The sequence below is a fragment of the Hippichthys cyanospilos genome, chromosome 13 (genome assembly GCF_059441005.1).
Source record: "Hippichthys cyanospilos isolate Australia breed blue-spotted pipefish chromosome 13, RoL_Hcya_1.0, whole genome shotgun sequence".
NCBI lineage: Eukaryota > Metazoa > Chordata > Actinopteri > Syngnathiformes > Syngnathidae > Hippichthys > Hippichthys cyanospilos.
Genome location: NC_142381.1, coordinates 10,612,674 through 10,632,814, shown reverse-complemented (window position 1 = coordinate 10,632,814; position 20,141 = coordinate 10,612,674). Strand labels below are relative to the sequence as shown.

Sequence of the window (20,141 nt, the reverse complement as noted above, 5' to 3'; positions counted from 1 at the left end):
CCCTAAACCTTCAGGAAGGCCCCCTGGAAAGTAAATTCCATTTGAAGGTGAGGACATCATCTAAGGTTTTATGCTTTTAAAAGCTTAGGATGTTCAACTGCTCAACATGAAACTGCAGATTCCATTAAGCTTACATTTATTTCATCTTCTGAGGAATGCATCTGCCAAGGATTGCTTGTTTTATTATTGTCATGTGTGTGTGTGTGCGTGTGTTCTCTAATCATATCACCACCAAGGGAAATTTCTGAATTTTGCGTCACAAGATAATTTGCAATCTGGGCTGGTTTGGGACAGTAGAAATGCTCAATATTTTACCATTGATATTATACCTGAAATGCATTTGGTCAAAAAATAATAATTCAATGCTTTGACGATTCAACTTTTTCTTTTTGAATTCATACAGACTGGCCATAGTCATGGTCTTCTCGCAAACAGGTGTTTGCACCTGCTACACGTGTCTGGGTTTTTTCTTTTTGCATCATTAAAAAAGAGCGTCTCAAAAACTTTGGCCAAGGTGAAGATTTCCCAAATTGTTCCGATTAGCGTTTGCATGTAGCAACCATAAACCGGAGATTTACGTCAGCAGTCTATTTCCCGCGAAAGACGCAGACGCCAGTGCCGAAATTTCTTTCTGATTGGACAGAATTTGGCTACACTACTGCTGCCTAGTGGCTTGGCATGCTCGTAAACGAAGAAAACCATACTATGCGGATCCGCATAGCAGTGTTTTTTTTTTTTTTTTCAATTATAAAGCCATATGGACAGAATTCTTTTACACACGAAGGGAGGTATGTAATAGCCCTGGCTACGTGTAAAGGCCAAAACCCCAACTATGCGCTGCATGCATTGTGTTGTGAGGTAAGGAACAATTGCAATGATCTTTTAATTTTCAAGGTTAAGTGGTCAAATTAGATTTTTTTTCCCACCTAACACAGTACAACGTGGATTTGTTTTATACCATAAATGCAGGCATAAGATAGGTGGTAAATGTCATATAGAACACGGTGCATGAAACTACCACATCGAGAAATGATTAAAACGTTACATTTACATAATACCATGCACACGACATTACATTTCAAAACGTTTCCGCTGGATCTAATAAACCGTCAATCTCCTTTGGTGAAAAATACACGTTGGAGCGTGGCCCTTATGTTTGTGACATAACTTGCTTTAAATAGATTCAACTATAAATCGAAATCGATTTGTTACAGAAAAAAAGGTCACATATGTAAATAATGGTTATCCAGGAGGTTAATATATTTAGGATACAAAACAAATGAAAAGTGTGTTCGTTCAAAAAGACAGTGTGTTATGAAGTAAATCCTTTAATATGAAAGAAGCACATTCCAACACAATATACAGTGTAACAGACCACATCCCACAGTTTTCATATTTGCTGAGAGAGCTGTGCTTAGAATGTTCAGTGGTTTCTGTGATGCAAAAAAGCTATGATCTTGTCAATTGAATTCCAGATTATTTCCATTTCATTAACTACGCAGCGTCTGAGACACGACAGGCCGTAATGCATTTCTATTGTTTACAACAACTATGCCGTTGACCCCTGGTGAGGTAAAACACACTTGATGAAGATAACGTTTCTGTTTTTAACAATGCATTTGATGACTTTAAAGTGTGGAAAGGTAATGCATTTTTTTTTACAATGTAAATGCCTGTGCCTGGAAAACAAGAAACGGAATGTTCAACGTTACTTTCTTGCTCCTAAATCTAGACACACACAAAAAAAGACACTTTTTATTCACATTCCTCATTTGTGCTGAGCACTGCATATAAAGCTAACTTGTGGCGTGAGGAAGATGTGCGAGGTCCATGCTTGTTTCCCTACTTTGACATTCATGGGATGCAGAAGGCTCCTATGCGGGAATGATTTCAATGCCCAAAGGGAAAGCCGGGAAATTAACAAGCTAATTCATGCAAGGCCATTACAATAAAAAGACAAAGCAGAGAGCTTTGTTTACCTCTTCTACATTGAATGGCATTCGAAGCCAGAATTTGCGAGGGGGAAGAAAAAAAAAAATGTCACAGACAACGCTGCTATACAATAATATGGCATTATCCATTAACCTGTACGCCTGGTAGAATTCTCCCAGAGTTCCTCTTTTCATAAAAACACCCGCAGTCTCCCGGTGATTCAAATCCTGAGCAAACGCTTACATTCAAGAGCCTTCTGAACAAAGCGACTCAAGGTTTGAATTCGTGACATCCACACGAGATCAAACCCGAGTTTATGAAACGCAATTGTCACCTCAGACAAACGCCGCTTTATTTGCCTTTGATGCTCCGAGTCATTCTACGTCGGCTCCGAAGGCAAACCCGCGCGCTCGCCCACCGACGACAGGGAAGCATTTATCCGCACTGAGAGAAATGGCGAGGTTGCGAGAACGGAGTTTGAAAACAAATAACTTGCCGTGTTTGAACAAACCAAGCGTGTAAAAATACATCCGGATGACACGCTACCAAACGCGGACGCGTAGGTGAGCCCGCCGTGTGACATGCACACACCGCTTGAGATCACGCGGCGTGACAGCCTGAAATTCTATATACGTCTTCCACAGGTTTGAAGAGAAAAAAAAAAAGTGTTGTTGTGCCGTGTGCTGTTCCCAGAATATTAAGGCGGCTCATCTTTCATTTTACTTTTGTCGGCTTGTACTTGAGCGCATCCTACCAACATGTTGACGGAGCGCTACATCACTGGCAAAGAGACGCAAACATCTCACCGTGATGACTATCTACTCAACGTGATGGTCTGCTGACAGGCGGGACAAGGCGCTGCTCCTCAGATGAACAAGAGCAACTCCAGACGAGAGATAAACACGTGAGGTGCAAAGTCAAACAATCTGAATAATTCACCAGCCTTGAGGCCAGTAACATTGTTACTTACTGCGCCGCAGCGATCAACTTCAAGCAGCGTTCATTATAATTGACAATATTCAAATGTAACATACTTATTTCCTAATCTATTTAAACCATCCCAAATCAATATGACTGCACGGATGACATAGCGTATTTTGTTACAACTCAGTTTGTAAACGGGTGCTTTCCCAAATTAAAAGGGACGGTAAACTTCACATTTTTTCCCCCTAATAAGAAGGCTAATACTAAACGTAAGCTCTTTGAGTAGTTACAAAGTTGAAAATCTTTGCTTATGGGCGACCAATATTTGGTCAGACTAAAAATTTGCCATTTTGTTGGTAATAACAAATGCTGGGATTTGAAAATCTCTATACATATAGCTATATGAAAGAAGAGTATATAAAGGCTAACAGAGTTGAAGATACACTTTAAGCATAAGACAAATGTGATAAAAGGCCCCAAAGCAGCAAGCCCGTGTGCCAGAGGGATGCTGAGAGAGAAACAAAAAAAGATCTATGGTAGCTGATCCAGACATCTCCCATCACATTATCAGTTCCCAAGTTGATTTCTCTCTGCATAAAGTAGGCCCGTTGCAATTCATCAGACACGGACGGACGAGTCAAATATATTTTAAACGAGGCCGACGCGATCGATTTTTCGACAGGCCCTGAGGTATCGAGGGCTTGTTGGGAGTCACGAGGACAATCACTGGAAATGAATGGCACTTTTTTTTTTTTACATTTCAATTTGGGCTTCAAATGTGCTGAACCACCTGAAGTGTCAGGCAGGGGCCTCCAAAGTTCAAGGGTCACCAAAAAGACACAGGGGGATGGGTCCCTCACGACATGGCTCAGGTGGTAGAGTGGTCGTCTCCCACTCTGTGAGTTGTGGGTTTGATATTTAACTAAAATGAGACCTAGTGAAAGCGCTTTTGAGTATATAAGATAATGTAGAAAAGCGCTATATACAAGTGAAAGCCCATTTACACAAACGATATAAAGGGCTAATTTTCCTTTGCTGTCGTCCTTTCAATGGCTTTTAAAGCTCCCGATTGACAAGCATTCATGTGCAATATCTTGCCGTTAATGCACATGTCTGAGAAGGCATAAAAAGAAAAAGTGAGTGGGGTTTCAATTAATGAGCTCTGTAAAATCCCAGTTGAGGGGTAAAAACAAGGTTGTGTTTTGGAAATTTGTACTTCGGAGAGCTTCCCACACCCTACTAAAGGAACAGTTTTATGTATATGGGTGCGCTACCTAGCACGGTTACATATCAAACAGAGAGGTTGCCTCATATATCTGCAGGGGTTCTGGAGAAAAGATTCCTTGTGCCACCTCCCCAGTCACCAGTTGGCTTTGACAGCTTTGATGTCACTGACCAGGTTTTGAGCAAGGCAGATTCCAAAAATCTGGAGAGGAAGCCAGACAGGAAACGAAACAATTAAGTTTGATCATCTGGACTGCTATGATGTGGAGGATTTGCGCAACGGCGGAAATGCCGCCACTAGGGGGCAGTGCCAACATCAACTCAGTGGCCAATGGGCACAATTTTACCATTGGCTATGTGAACGTGACTAACCTGTAAAAGTGCGATCCCCACAAAGGTGCCAGCAACAATAATGAGGTTCTCCTGCAGCCACTTTTCAAACTGCCCCACACAGCCTTTGGTATAGATGTACTTTTGTTGATCCAGCTTCTACAGAAAGCAGAAGGGAAAAACAAAATCCCATTAGCGCGGCAGAAAAACATATATTTCAAAACGCACACAAGTGATCTGCTCTGACAGGACAACAACCTGCTGAACTCTTGACCTATGACTAAAGGAGGACCAAACAAACACGGCAAAGAACGTTTGACTTTTGTGTCACAAGAAGATATGAGTGATGTCTGAGTCACTCTCTCCATTAGAACATGTGGGAGTGTTTCACAGAGGGCAGTCATGCCTTAAAAACAGAAAAAAAGCAGGAGGCGGCTTCTTGTGCCTGACAAGATATCACATTTTATGTTATAGAGTGGAACATCAATTTAACAGATATTTTCTTCCTGCGGCATAAAACCATCCAATGAAGTTGAAAATAATTGTTTTGTACTATTTTGGATGCTAGGAATGCACAAATACCATACAAAAGTATATAAAGGGTTTAAAAAGTATCAAAGATGGTTGCAACATTGACATTGGTTAGCCTGCTCTAGTCCTATAGTTCTCTACAGAATTTTCACTGATGTAATGTACACAGTGAAATATTTTTCAATCAAATGACATCTGTGTCACACGTATTATATTTTGGAGCTACATTTGTAGTTTTTTCAGCAATTCCAGAAGATAAATCGTGTAACAATCCGTTTTAATGCTGACTCACCTGCTGGAAAGGTGTCTCCAAGATCTGTATAAAAGAATAAAATAAAGGTGTGCATATTTTAACAAAAGAAAAGCATGCAATATTTTGCAATTACCGTATTTCCCGGACTATAAGCCGCACCGGTATATAAACCTCAGCAGCAAAATATGAGTAAAAAATATTTTTTGTCACGGATAAGCCACACTGGACTATAAGCCGCAGGTAATAAGATATTTCTGCAAAAAGATGGTATATGGAAGGTTATAGATCAATATTTTTTTTATTTTTTTTTTTTTGCATTTGTCTGTCAACAGCAACCTCCTATCTTTAAAAGACTGAACATGCCTGCATGTTTAGTCCCAACATATTTATAGAAAATGGATGAATGGATATTTTCAACACTAACAGAATACTGTCAGTTAATTAGCAGTTCAAAATACTTCAATAGGATCTTTTTTTGTAGCTTCCTTTGCTTGATAGATTATTTTAATGGACATAAAAACACATTGCACATAATTCATACATACAACCATAAATACATAAAATCATATATACTGTATTCTGTATTTAAAATTCACACATCACAAATTTACCCCAAATTCTATACATTCTCTTATTCAATTTAGACATATTTTTTTTTTAAATATATTTTTAAAACTCTTTGAGCATAGCCATTGATTAACATCTTTTCAGTTCTATTTCATAGTTGTTCCATAAATTGAAACCTCGAACGGATACACACATTTGCTTGATGATAGCTAGCAAAAAAATAAATAAAAATCAACAGATAAGCCGGACTGGACTATAAACCGCAGGGCTCAAATCATGAGGAATAAGTCGCGGCTTATAGTCCGAAAAATACGGTACTATAACGTAATTTGGCAAGAAGTTGTGTCGTGTTCCAATTACCGTAAATCCCCAAATATAGGATGCGTTTTTTTCCCCATAAATGAAGGCCAAAAAGATGGGTGCATCCTATAAAGACTTTTTTTCCCCGACAACATTTGAGGAAAATAGCATCCATCAGCCACATAAAGAGTTACGACGTACAGATGCGAATTTCCATATCGAACATATTCGTACTTATGGTAGTTACGGTAATGGTACAAGCTCGATTAGAAGCATTCAGCTGGCTGTTAGCAGCCAGGTCGAAAAACCTCCGCTAGCGCAAGCAGCTTGTTAGCTACCAACACTGCATTATTTTCAATAACAGAAGCAAGCAGACCAAACCAGTGTCTGAGTTCATCCTTATTAACACATGGGAATATATTACAGTATAACTTTCAAGACCAAAGTGATTCTTGCAGCGGAGCAGGTTAGAAACCGTGTGGCTGCCACAAGATTTGAGCTAACTGGCTAATGGCCCTCACATGGCAACCTAGAGTGGAGCTTGTCACAGATCAAACATTTTTACATTTGTTTCAACAGAACTCAGTCAAAATCCCCCTACGCTCATTTGTGCACTCAAATGTTCCTCCCGCTGCGCGGAGACTCCGGGCTCCCCTCTCTCACTAGCTCGCCCACTCACTCGCCTGCAAGCCACATAGCTGTCAAGAAATATATAACTTACAAATATAAATACAAGAACACAATACAAGAAAATAATAAATCGTACAACCTTAGATTAGGCTGACATTTTGTTCACAAGCACAACCTGATGCTAATTTTTAAACAATAAGGAATGCGAAAGCTATTTTGTAACAAGACGTTTAGGGTGGTCAATTTTCTCTGAAGCTATTTCATTTTCAGCCTCGGTCGTTCTGATGGATTCTCTCCCGAGTCTCTCCGTAAACAAGCTGCGCATCACTGATAGCTCCGGCAAAATATTAGTCGCCGGGGCGTAAACAGACACGGGGAAAATGAATTCATCCCTACTCAGCGGCCAGCGGTTCAGCGTGCTGCATAGCGTGTGCCTAGCAACAAGCAATCTGTCCGACTGCAGTGCAGTGAGTCGTAACTGCCACACCCACACCCACCCACAAACAGGCGCGCGCGCGCGCACACACACACACAGAGCGGACTGGCATAACCCATCCGATTGCCAATTACAGAGTGGCGTAAGGCTGCACTCCAGGCTATAACGGGAGGCTAATTATACCTGCTAGAGGAACAATCTGTTATTAAGGCAGGAAGCGTGCAGAGGAGCCTGGGTAATTAACTCGGTAGATTCTCAAGTTCTGCCGTGAAGCTCTACTGAAGGTTTTGGGCATTTCTCTCTTTAATTGTATTTTATAATGAATATTAGGCACTCAAATTGCCCTTGACTGCTCAGATCACTTCAGCTAGCTCGACCTTGTCAGCCTAGAAGGTTGTGGTTTCTGCAAAAAAAAGGGCGGCCCTGTGCTTTCTATCCTGTGACATTTAAATATAACTCAAGATGCCATCAAATGTGTTATCTTGACCTAGGCCTTATTTCAATATATAGTGCAGCATAGGAACATACATTCTAAAGTAAATTCTTGGTTTTCTTGGGGAAATGTAACATTCATAAAAGGGATTTTTTTTTTTCTGGGATGGGAAAATCATTCTGGATGTTCTTGACTTCTGTTTCAAAATAATTGTCGTACTGAGAGGTACGGTACTAGTTTTTATAGTGTTAATGTGACAAGTTTCCACAGTTCATATATTTTATACTAGTTCCGACTAAATAGTTTGCAGCCAACAACTAGATTTTCACTACTTCATTACAAGATGGTTCACAGTTCTGCATAGTTCTGCACACTCGACAGAATAAGAACGTAAAAAAATATTCATAACAATGAGGTCATCAATTATTATAAGCCACCATAACGCAGAGTGAAAAAGCAACACTACAAAACAATACCTACATCTTTACATCGAACATCATAACCGCACTGCGTGTTGATGACACCCTGTTGAGAAAAAAGAAAGAAGTGAAATCTAGTGGTAATGTTTGTCGGGTTCTTATTTAATTTTACAGTACTGTGGCTAGAGGAGCACAAATTCATATAAATCAGTGGAAGCAATTTGCCCGCAGTTACTGGAAATCAAGTTTTATGATGTAAGTCATTTGATTAGCAATACGAATCAGTTTCAGTGAGAATCAACAAACTGAAGTTTCATCTCAAAACTGACTGTCTTTGACTTCAGAGGCTCTGATGTACTAAAAATGCAAGCATTGGTTTCAGCTCCTCACCACAGGGTCTTTGACACAGCAAGACAAGGGGACACCACAGCGCTCCCTACTGTGGTTCTGTTCAGTGCAGTTGAAGTACATGTTCAAGTTCCAGTCATCGGGCCCGTGAGCGCCACAGCATGACCACTAAGAAACACAACAACAGGCGGGAATGAAACTGGCAATTAGTGAACAACCGGCAGACATGGATTTTGTTTGATCGGGCCTTGGAAAGGCTCTGAGAGGCAGCCCGAGCTCTGCTTGCATAGGCTGGCAAAGATAGCGGCTACAGATATCAGACAATAGAGAAGCTAATCGGCTTTATGTAGTTACGAAGCCCATTGTTTTCACATGGGAGCCAATTACTTCTGCCACCTCATGTAATTGGATAAGCACAATTATATTAATTTTGACATTCATAGCAGCCTGGTCCCTCTCTCTCCAGAACACCTGACTCCAAACAAGACTTCAGAAAAGCAGATCATCTATCGGGACGGCGGTTTTGGGCAGCGGCAACAGACTTACATATCTCTGGGCGAAGTCAATGAGGTTCTGCAAGTCAATGTCATCCCGGTAAGCCTTGATATTGTTGTTAATGAAGAAGTTGAGCTGGTCTTTGATCCAATCCTTAAAGACGAAGGCGAGGATTCCCGCAGCGAGTTCCAAGAAGAAGATCAAACCCAGGAACACGGAGAACTTCAAAAAAGAAATAAAGAAACAGATCCACACGTCCAGTTAAAATGGATCTTTGACGCCAATAAACGTCATAGGCAGTGAAGTAATTGATATTCATTTTACTAGTATTGTTCGTCAGATGGTCTTGTTGAAGGCTCAGTCGCAATTTGCTTGGCAATAACCGCAGTCCCGGAAGTAGCATTAAATCACCCCGTTACAGTAAACGTAGGTGGAGACAGGCTAATGATTCATGTAGCAAAAGCCTATTAGCTCCTCTCTCTGACGCCTGACTTACTGCCGCTAATGGAAATCGGCTGGGGGTAATAGCCACTCGGAAGAGCAGGCAGCAGGTTTGTCTGCATCAGCTGTCAGCTGAACCAAAATACATCCCCCAAAATGTAGCTGTTGATTTCAAAACTATTCTATTTAATTTCCACACCAAAAAGCACGGAGCAACATTTGGAAGCTTGGATCCAGCTTTCTTTGATGTTTGGCAAGGAGACGGCATGCTTTTGTGCGCGTGTGTTTGTCTGTGTGTGCGCGTGCTCATCGCAACGACTAATTCACTTCAAGAGAGTCGCAGCGACACCTGTGACTGCGGCGGCTTCTGCTCTGGGCGTGAACTCCTCTTCTAAAGAGGTCTCAAGTGGTTCGACTGGTGCGTGTGAGTGTGTGTGGCCTTTGAAAGTCACGAGGAGGCTTACAAATTTAAGTAGGAACGTGTTCTCGCGCAAGGCTCCGATGCAGCCAGCGAAGCCCAGCACGAACATGACCCCTCCGACAACAATGAAGAGCCAAACGGGGTCGAAACCTCCAAGATCTGTGATGGATGACAGATTAGACAGCACGCCCTGAGGGAACAGATGACAAAAAGACAACAGTGAAAACGATATTTTCATCAAATGAGATGTCCTGACTTTTTTTTTTTTCTATGGTATGTCAAAGAGAAATATTTAAAAACCAGCTTATGACACAGAGCTCAAAACTCAAAACAGCAATTAAAAAGGGATACTGAGTGCATTATGAATAAAACATGTTTTTATTATTTTAACTGGCATATTTCGATCCAGCTGACAAAGCTGTGAAACAGTAACAGTTGACAGGTTTCGGCCAATGTTCAAAAACAGACTTGCCCTTCCTCTGCACATCCTGTCCAAACTGGATGTGCCCCACGATGTGTTTTCCTCTTACTAAACTGTCTTGCAGTGAATGCGGTATTTCTTCACACTTTCGTAAAACTGTCATCGTTTCACAATGGTAAAAGTGCTACTTTATTGTGCTATAAAAGAGATAAGATCAAAACAAAATTCACAACACTCCTTCTTTTAATGTACAATGTGAAGTACAGACTACAAATTTGTGGTTGTAGACAGCTTCAAATTCATGGTTGTAGACAGCCTGAGTTCCTTACCCGGAATTTTCCAATTATGATTCGGCACCGTAAGTGTCGTTTACCGAATGTCTTTTCCTGTGGAAAATGCCATTCCAGAGTGTCAGTCAATCCAATGAATGATGCTAAACCAGCCATTCACATATTGCCACTCAAGATGCCAATTGTTGTAGTCAAATCCATAGTATTATTTTACAACTGAGAGTGCATGAGCTAGACAAATAACATTGATTCAACACAGAAAAAAAGTTAAACTGTGGAAGGAGGAAACACTGGATATTTATTTTGAATATTTGTTGCTGGTTAGCACTTTTAATACACGTGTGCGAGAGAGAGAGAAAAGTGCATTAGAACGAAAACACATGACTGAACGCTGTTCCTCTTGTTATTCAGCAGAAAGGCAGCAGAGCTATTTATTACGGCTTCGGCGTGATCGGGACTCACGATAGCCACGGAAAAGGCCACATTTAAGGCTTACACAATCACTAGATCCATGACAGTCAAACAACAATCGTTATAAGCGGAGTGAAACGTTTTGCAAAACGTGAAAAGACTGCGTTGCTTGCAAAGTCTACGCATCACATGTTAGTGCCATTGCTCGTTTTGTTTAAGGGACGAACAACTTTTCTTTCAGCCTCTTTGTAAAGCGGGATGGTAAACTGTCAGTATTTTCTTGGCTCCGCTGCGTGCAACATGTGGATAAAGCACTCATTTTCGGACACAAAAATGGGCGCAAATCTTTGCCTTCAACGAGGACAAGCTGGTTAAATTTCTTCCGTTGTTTTGTTTTTGTGCGTCCTGCCATAGGACTTTCCAGAATGGGATGTGTGGCGACGTTATGACACAGCGCACGCCCGACGTAGTGCCGACAAGAAGTGGATTGACTTCTTTTTATCTATAACATTGCATTGCATCTGCATTGTAGTAGATGAGAATCCCGATTCTCATATGAATCGATTTTCCCTAATTATTATTATCATCTTCATCATCATCTTTTTTTTTTTTTTTTTTTTTAAATTGTGTTTAATGCTATGCTCTGGAATCATACAGCCTTCAATAGAGTTTGAAAACAGACAACTTTAAATTATTCAAGCTGTGCCACAAAGGAACTACTCGGGTGCAGGCAATTTGCACAGAGTTCATGACCACACAATACTATCCGAACGTGTTACCGCAAAGACACAGTAGTTAAGGAGCTGGCATGAATAATTTCAAGATTTAATTAACATATTCACTTGTAACTGGACTTGATGATTTTTTTTTTTTTTTTAAACCTGATCCACTTACAATGGGAGGTTAATGATAGGAAGTACCCTTTGATGCTCAAATATAGTTAAGAGTGATTGTAATGCAGAGATAGTAGGTGGGATGGAAGTACTTTTTATCTGCTCAGACGAAGCATATTTTGAATGTGGTTAGTCCAATGATTAGATAGCACTCAAAGTAATGGACCAGTAAACAGGAATTTTAAAAATCACCCTTTGTTAAAAAAAATAAAAAATAAATGAATAAATAAAGGATGTAGCCTTTCTTTGAAAAAAACAGCATCATACTGACAACCATTTGTGACGCTTTTCCAGGCTTTCACTACAGGTTTGTCTGCCTTCACTGCAGCTTTGTTTCGTTGTCTATTTTCGTAAAAATTAAGACTGTCTTTGTTCTGAATGTTATACTGAATAATATATATTATATATGTTTAAGGATACATGGTTCGGATTAGTATTTATGTGTAATAAATGTGACACCAGAGTTACTTGTATAAAATTGCTGTAAAACATTACCGTAAAGGTAAAAATGGAAAATAATCTGCAAACACTGGCCATTTGGACAATTATTTTTGGTCAATGATTGAGGGGCCATTATCGGCAGGCCGATTAATTGATAGGGTCCTACTGTTTTCTATAATGAAAAAAGATAGACTTTTCCTGTATTGTTTTCCTGCGTGTTGCAGTAAAAATATTGGAAGAACGCAAACTATGCGGGTGAGCGCTCTATGTTTGTATGCATGTGTTGAAACTTACCTTCTCCGCCCATGCCCACAGGCCTATTGCAAGGAATGCTGCTCCCAGTAGCTGTGAAGCAAAGCACAAAGAAAACGGGCTTTTATCAGACGGAGTGCTAACAGGTATATGACCTGAAATCTGAAAGCAAAAAAGCAAAAATAATGCTGCAATGTCTACATGTGGAAATCAATCTCATTGCAAAGAGCTAAATCAGGAAATCGGGTTTTCTGAAGCTTCAAAGAGAACTAAATTCTGACAGCATGTCCTGTGGACAGACTTAATCATTGCATTTGCAGGTTGAATTCATTGCTCCAGGCCCCTTAAGAGGCTGAGGATGTGATATCCGGAGGATTAGGGAAAAATCATTCCAACATTAGTTTCCTGTCCCTGTGAGGGATATACACTGTGGGCTCACTGTTGGGAGAAAAGAAAAAGAACTACAGGACTCTTTCCGAAGGCTCATTTATTGGACCATACAGTAAATAAAATCCCTAAACAATACAAATAAAATTATGTATTATATTTGGATTAAAATTTAAAAAGAGCCAATGCTTCTGATTAAATCCAATAATGATCTAATACGATTGGCTGGCAACGTGTTAGTTCAAGGGTGTACCCCACCTACTGCATGAAGACGGCTGGGATTGGTAACCCTTGTGAGAATAAGCGGGTCTGATGGATGGATGGATGATCTAATCTAATAATGGGTTTAATATCAAAAAATGCAAATGTTACTTGTGACAGAGCTTTTCTTTAACTTTAATGTAAGCATGCAGTGTGAAATTTGCAGTCAACGTAAATTACAAGGATGAACCTTATTTTCGGCTATCGGAAGGTTTGGGCTGAAAAGGGCAAAGGATGCATTTTCAGTTTTCAGGCAAAAGATAACTGACCAGGTTATCTTTGGTTTTAGTCGCTTAAGTGCCAAATTGCACCTACAAAGTAGCAAAATGAGAAAGAAACAGACATCTTTGAAAAGTTTCTTTGGGGGAAAGGCCCAGTTAAGGGACAGGAAAGGAGCTTACAACTTTGAAGGAACAGATGCTTTTAACAGGCAATACCAGGAGACCTACTTGAAACAATGATTTATCACAGTAAGAAGTTTGAGCTCTTCTTTCCAGCCAAAAAAGGACCCACAAACTGGCAAGGAATGGATCCGTGACATATTTGTTCACAAACCAGATCAACTGCTGGAGGCCACCAAATGACAGCGGACTAAAAAGTGTGTTTGAGACAACAACCTTGCCGGTGTTCTGGATTAAAGTCATAAAAGAATACTTAGAGATCTCCACCACAGCACTCAAAATTCTGTTGTCATTTTCAACATCCTGTCTGTGTGAATCGGGGTTTTCTGCAGTGACCGCAACAAAAACCAAAACAACTGCCAACTTGATATAAGCAAGCACACTTTGGGTATCATCATCCACTGTAACTCCTAGATGGGCCCAGCTTGTTGCCGCCAAACAACCACGTGAGGGAGAATTCATGCATAGCTAACCAACGCTCCTGATTTTAGTCTTCAAGTATTATAATTACTCCCAGTTCCACATTCCTTAGACTTACAGTACACTAAATTTAGCAGCAACTTATGTCTAGTCTGCAAACAAATGAAGCAGAAAAATAACTAAAAGGTAGACTGATGACTGTTGTTTTTGCTGTTTTAATCAAATACTTTGTTGTCATTGCTTGCTCCTGGGGAAAAAAAAGTGATATACATAGTTGTAATCAGACTGCAAAGATAAATCACCATCAAAACAAATCGGAGCTTCTGCGCTTATTCAAGCTTGTTTTGACATAATGGATTTCCACAAAGATGGCTACAATTGAGGTGAAGCCATGTACGCCGCAAAATGAACAGAAAATGGGAATATAGCTTTTTTGCGCACCACGTCGTTGTTTATGAGAGCTGTATCACGTCGTCGTTTATGAGAGCTGTATCTCTGTGAATCCCATGTTGTGTAGATGACTGAGTGTGTGAAATTGCTACTTGAGGTAAGAGACACTTTGCTGTCTGACTAAAGATAATGATGAGATATAAAGATTAAGACATTCTGGTCTTTTCTAAGTCACTTACCGTATAGTGATTCAGTCCTCACTGAGTGATGGTGTGAATGCGTTTGTGAACAATTATCTCATATGTGTCCTGTGACTGACAGGAAACCAGGCTCCTACATAAATGCACGTTATTCATATTGCAAAAAAATGCACCAACTTTCAGTTACCCAACCATATATGGTGGTATTTGATTACTGGATGAATGTAATGACTTTAATTAAAACCAAAACAAAACTTTGTCACACATCTTTACCAAGCAACACGCCACAACACAAGTTTTCACTTTTTCAAAAGCTATAGGAGCAATAGAGCAGTGATGCATTTTTCAGCCTACGTTCCAATGCTTTTAGATTACAGCAAAAATAAACAAAACGGGCCCAAATACCTTTGAAAGGGAATATTTAGCCAAACCTTTACTCAAACGCTTCCTTTTAAATAAAATGACTGCAGACATTACGGACATTACTATCTGTATTGTACACTGTAATTAGGTCTATTATCAGAGAAGTCTTTCTTCATACTTCCCTTGTACACCTGAAAACCCATGGTTTGCCTTTCTGTATTTTTGTTGAAGCTACGTACTAAAACAATTTTTTCCTCAGGTTAACTCGATGCAAACGTGCCTGTATAACTGCATTAAAAAGCAACTAATGTGCCTTTGTACAGTATTGACACAGTATCACTTCCCTTTTGGAATTCCCCAACAGTGTGGTGCCAATACTGAAAACACCAATGAAAGAAAATAATCAACGTGCCCTTGCATAAAACATAATCTAAAGAAGCATTTCATCAATCTTTAATATATGTGCCTCAGTGTTTCTTACATTCATTTAATTGATTGTGTTTTCTGTTTATTTGTGCAAAGCATTTTATGAGTTATCGTTGGGAACCTGATACCCTCATTACACTGGCTTTATTCATGAACGCTAGATCAAATGAAATTCTCATAATGCTTCTCCAGGGAGTTGTTAAGACCGATGCTCAAAAAAATGGACGGCTTAAAAAATGTTTTCTCTCATTTTATTGCATCAAAGTTGCCTGATGAATAATGAAAAAAGTAAATACTGTACACTGATTATAATTCAATAGTAGATAAGAATCCTGCAGTCTTATGCAAAGCCAAAGTCTATTGTTTGATGAAATCTATCAAAAATAAACACTGGAGACACACTGGCCTCTGCAGTTGAGAACATTTTGGATCAAATCACTGATTAACACATTTAAGAAAAATGATAACCAAGCTCGAACCATTGATCTGACCAGAAGATGTATCAACATATCAAACTTTATTTACAGCACAGCAGAGGTGTTACTATACAACCAATAGATAATCAAATAATCAAAATATTTCTGGTAATCAATCATTGAGAGGCCAAAAACTGTCCAAATGCTCAGAATTTCAGCCTCTTGATAGTTAAATATTTTCTAGTCTTTTACAAAAGGAGCTCATTGTGTTAAATCTAATTTGATATGAACAAACATCTGTTTTTACTCAAGAAAATAATTGTCAATATTTTGGTCTATTTTCTGACAGTACAAACCAAAGCAGTAATCAAATAATTCATCAAATTGTTTTTATTTCATGCACTCTCAATTTGATAAAATGTCCTCTTTTTGATTAAAAGGATAGAAATTGATACATGTATTTAAATCATATTTATTTGTTAATTGAGGAAAAAATAATCAACATATTAAATGATTTTCATAATATTTGTGAGTTACATCTCTACAGTGAAGTCAACCCCCACAATTCGCCAAGGACTGGGATTAGCCCGTCCTACAAAAAGCCCAAAGTAACCCACAACTGATTCCCATTTTAATGCATAAGGGGTAAATGATCATTCAAGTCTAAAAAAATCTCCCAAAACAAAATTCTAATCTTGACTAACAGAAAATTCAAAGAATATGCTCTCTTCCATCTTTTTATGTGACCAGATTCACTATCATTATTCAAGAAATGCTATTTATGGTCAACCAATTATTCCTTGTCCCAAGACAAATGCACTGAAAAGGTCTTTTCTTTATACAGCTTCATCACTGGATTAATTTACCATGCGAATTTCTGGTCATTGAGAATAGATTCACTTTTAAAAAGTGAAGCTCAGTTTTTTATATCAGTGTTTTTTTTTTTTTTTAAAGTTTTCCTGTTTTAATTTTTTTTATTCTTTTAATATTGTTTTATGTGAGTTTGTGATGCTGCAATGTTTTTAGGAGTAATGTGTAAAACTTTTAGGATCATGTTCATTCTTTTGTCTGTACTGTACATCTGTTGTTGGACCCCAGGAAGACTAGCTATTTGCTTTGGCACTAGTTAATGGGGATCTTTATCAAAATCAAATAGAATCAAATCCGATAGGCCTACCGATTGTGGACGATCTTAACGACGAAATTCTACGCTGAATGTCCAGTAAGGCCATTCACTCATGACTCAAAAAGCAATTTAGTGCCAGATAAGCACGTGCACTCAGTCGATGCTGGCTAATAACACACAGCCCCCTTCCAAGCAACTCAGCAACCTGGTTAGAGCTTAACAAGCTCTTAATTACAGAACGCAGAGCTCCCAAACATTTCAGCAGCTCGAGCAGAAAATGTGATTAATTATGAGGATGTGAGAAATGTGTCTATTCTGAGGGACGACAGAATGTGTTTTGTTCCTGGGCAAGAGAATGCCTGGCTGTCAGCACAGAGTGCGCACGGGCATTGGAAGAATCCAAGGAGAAAGGATTTTAGTGCACACAATATTTAGACTCTTGGGCATGTTTGCCTTATTTTAGGCAGCATTGTCAAGGCTGACAAGAGAACAGCAGGAAAGACAAGTGGGTTGATTTGAAGAGAATAAACCCCATTGCTGTCTATTCAACAATGCACTGGCTTGTCTGAGGAGTCCAGTTTCACAGCTCGTGCAACAAGAGGACATGTTGTGGTGGTTACTAACTGAAAAAAAACAATGAGCTCCGGCTTGTTTAACCAAAAGTGCAGATGCAGGACTTTTATTTGGCCATAGTGTCAAACAAGCCTCAACACATTAGTCCTATGACTCAAGACTTCCTGCTTGATTACTCAGCTCTACTGAATTATTTTCTCAAAGAACTGATAACAAAGTTTTATTCATCCCGGATTTGTACCGGATATTACCATCCCCAAGTTTGAAGGACACTTGGAGGTAGTGGGGAAATGATGGGAATCAGGATGGTCATTTGCATATGTGGCTGATGAGCCAGACACAAGCAGAATATATGAGAGAAGACAGCCAACCACTGCCCCTCGTCATTGTTCTCACCATCACTCTTTGTGCATTTATGGGTGTGGAAGTGAGAGAAACAATGCTGTCCCAGAGGCCAAGCCTCTATAGCAGTGGAGTGAGTGAAAGGGGGCACGTGAAAGGAAGAGAGCCTGAGTATGTGTGTGTGGAAAGACCCTGTGGGTCACACAGACATTATACTACTACACCAGTCACACTGGGGCCCATGAAGACAGCTCAAGAAGGGGGTGAACAGACAAAACTTTGCTGTGAAGTGCTGCTGTAAAGATAATGGAGATATAAGTGTACAATGCAGAAGAAACTTCCATGCCTTTCACAAATGTCCCAATACTTGAGTGGCATCTCGTCCAAATGCTAAAACAGATCCCATTATTTTCTAAAGCTTATTTATGTAAACTTATGTAAAGTTAAGTATGAGACACAGTTGTCTAAGCTCCGCACAGCCATCTGTTTCATAACTAACTTGTTTTGCACAAACAGCAACAGGCATGGGGAGGGAGGACAATTTAAAAAAAATGTTCAAGAGCTTGGTTATGTCCATAATCTCATGATGATGGCGTCCTCAAGTGAACCAGCTACTATTTAACCATATTAATATAAAAAAAACAATAATTCCCATTGAATCTGCCCAATGTACATTAACGTATTCTTTCAATGAGCGTCGGATGAGCATTTTGTCACTATACATCGCTAACAACAAGAAAACTCAGCTCATTTCTGACACAATGCTACTTCAAATTTAGTAACGTCACGTCGTCAACATGCATCACAAAAGATTCAAAAGACTGTGTTTACTTACCCAAAATATAATATTGAATCCAAAGAGGAAGTACTTGACGCAGCAGCTGACTTCTGCTCCCTTATATTTGTGTTTTCTGTTCATTCTTCTAAAAATAGGGGCTAACGAGCGAGCTAAGGAACTACTACGGTCGCTGTAAAATAAACTCGACAAAAACCGCAGTTGTTAGACACATCAAGTGACGGTTTACTCGCTCCATAAGAAAACAGAAACACGTTTATAGCCCGTGCAGATTCAGAAGCTACAAACATAATTAGCCTTCCTAGTTTGGACCATTAGCGTGCTAGGCTAGCTAGCACGCAACTTTCCCCATTAGCAATACATGCTAAAAACAACAACAGCAAAAAATACCAGGCCCGCGTAGTCTATTCGCTTTACGCCAAAACTTCCATTACGCGCGTCAACCCTCGAAAATGAGCTTTGCTTGTTTGCCTCTTCGAGACCAGACAACACCCATACGTCATCACATGTCGTCCAAGTAGGAGTACGAGACCTAAACATACGTAAGGGTGAGACAGTCCTTGACGCACGTAGAGGAATAAAAAATGTATTTTCGTTTGATGTCTTTATTAAAACCCCTCCTGGCTCTTTTTATTTATTTTCAAATATTTTAATACGAATAGTATATTTTAATGTTACTGCGATCAACTTTAATACAATGCCGTAGAATAGAATAATCTGCATCTAATCAAATAATAATAGTCATTTTCATCTACTGAAGACAAAAATAAAGTAAACAAGAACCACAAACAAGCAATATTTGAAGGTGTCTGCAATCAAGCATCCTCAGGGAGAGATTTAAGAACGAATATACTGTACTGCAGCGAAACTGCAGAAAATGGTTGTTATATTTGTAATTCAAGCAGTTTGCTGATGCCACTGGCCTCACTTGAGCCCTTTTGACTTCTAGAGCGGCCTCTTGTGTCTCAAATGTGACTATCACGTTCAAGTGACTATTTCTTTCCATTTTTACGCAACACGGAACTAAGAGTGCAACTTCTCCATTTTCTGGCTTCTGGTGTGATGTAAGACTAACATCATAACTTGATTTCTTACATTTCAACCCAAGTAGTGCTTGGGTGTGACAAATTATGCAAGTTCATTAAACTGTAATGCACGGCCTTCACTTGGACAAGCAAAATATCAAATGAACGGATTAGTCCATGCAGAGAGGCGCTTGTATATAATTTATAATATGTTAATGATTTCAGAAGGCATTGGTATTGATTCAATAACAACAATGATCAAAATCAGTATAATACATTACAGTTCAACAAATAATATCAATATATATTGGTGATGCATTCTGCTCAACACCACAGCAAACTATAACCTCTACTATATTCATTATTATGATGTTCATATTCTCAAAGCACTATGTGAGATTTAGGTGTATGTTACAAGTGTAATCGCATATTGAAGCGGTGGTTAAAGTCAAGAAACTTTTTTATCTGAATGTGCTTGGTCATTTGAACTTCTGTCTTAAGCCCTACAGATGGCAGTCTCAGAACCTGAGATGAATGCGAATTTGGACCTTGGAGGCTGACATTTTGGCAAAGCACCTTTCACAAAGTGCGTAAACAACTTTCAAATTAAAATGGATGCCTGT

General features: G+C 39.4%; 1 protein-coding gene and 1 long non-coding RNA gene across 3 annotated transcripts; one reads left to right on the top strand and one right to left on the bottom strand.

The window, feature by feature from the left end:
- Nucleotides 1-728: 728 nt before the first annotated feature.
- LOC148413807 (uncharacterized) lies at nucleotides 729-11,372 on the top strand. The gene is made up of 3 exons (XR_015867594.1): nucleotides 729-858; nucleotides 8,794-8,921; nucleotides 11,221-11,372. It is a non-coding gene; the product is annotated as an uncharacterized LOC148413807 (long non-coding RNA).
- On the bottom strand, nucleotides 1,313-19,056 carry tspan17 (tetraspanin 17). Of its 2 annotated transcripts, XM_088431393.1 has the most exons (9): nucleotides 18,533-19,055; nucleotides 12,435-12,485; nucleotides 9,728-9,874; nucleotides 8,874-9,044; nucleotides 8,370-8,495; nucleotides 8,041-8,085; nucleotides 5,234-5,257; nucleotides 4,453-4,569; nucleotides 1,313-4,282 (listed from the first exon to the last, which is right to left on the bottom strand). In XM_088431393.1, exons 1-9 carry the CDS (start codon nucleotides 18,614-18,616, stop codon nucleotides 4,217-4,219), a joined length of 831 nt encoding a protein of 276 aa, XP_088287519.1. In that variant the 5' UTR covers nucleotides 18,617-19,055; the 3' UTR covers nucleotides 1,313-4,216. The 2 variants fall into 2 exon arrangements, with proteins under 2 accessions (XP_088287519.1, XP_088287520.1); XM_088431394.1 differs by lacking the exon at nucleotides 5,234-5,257 and having other exon boundaries at nucleotides 18,533-19,056.
- Nucleotides 19,057-20,141: the final 1,085 nt, after the last annotated feature.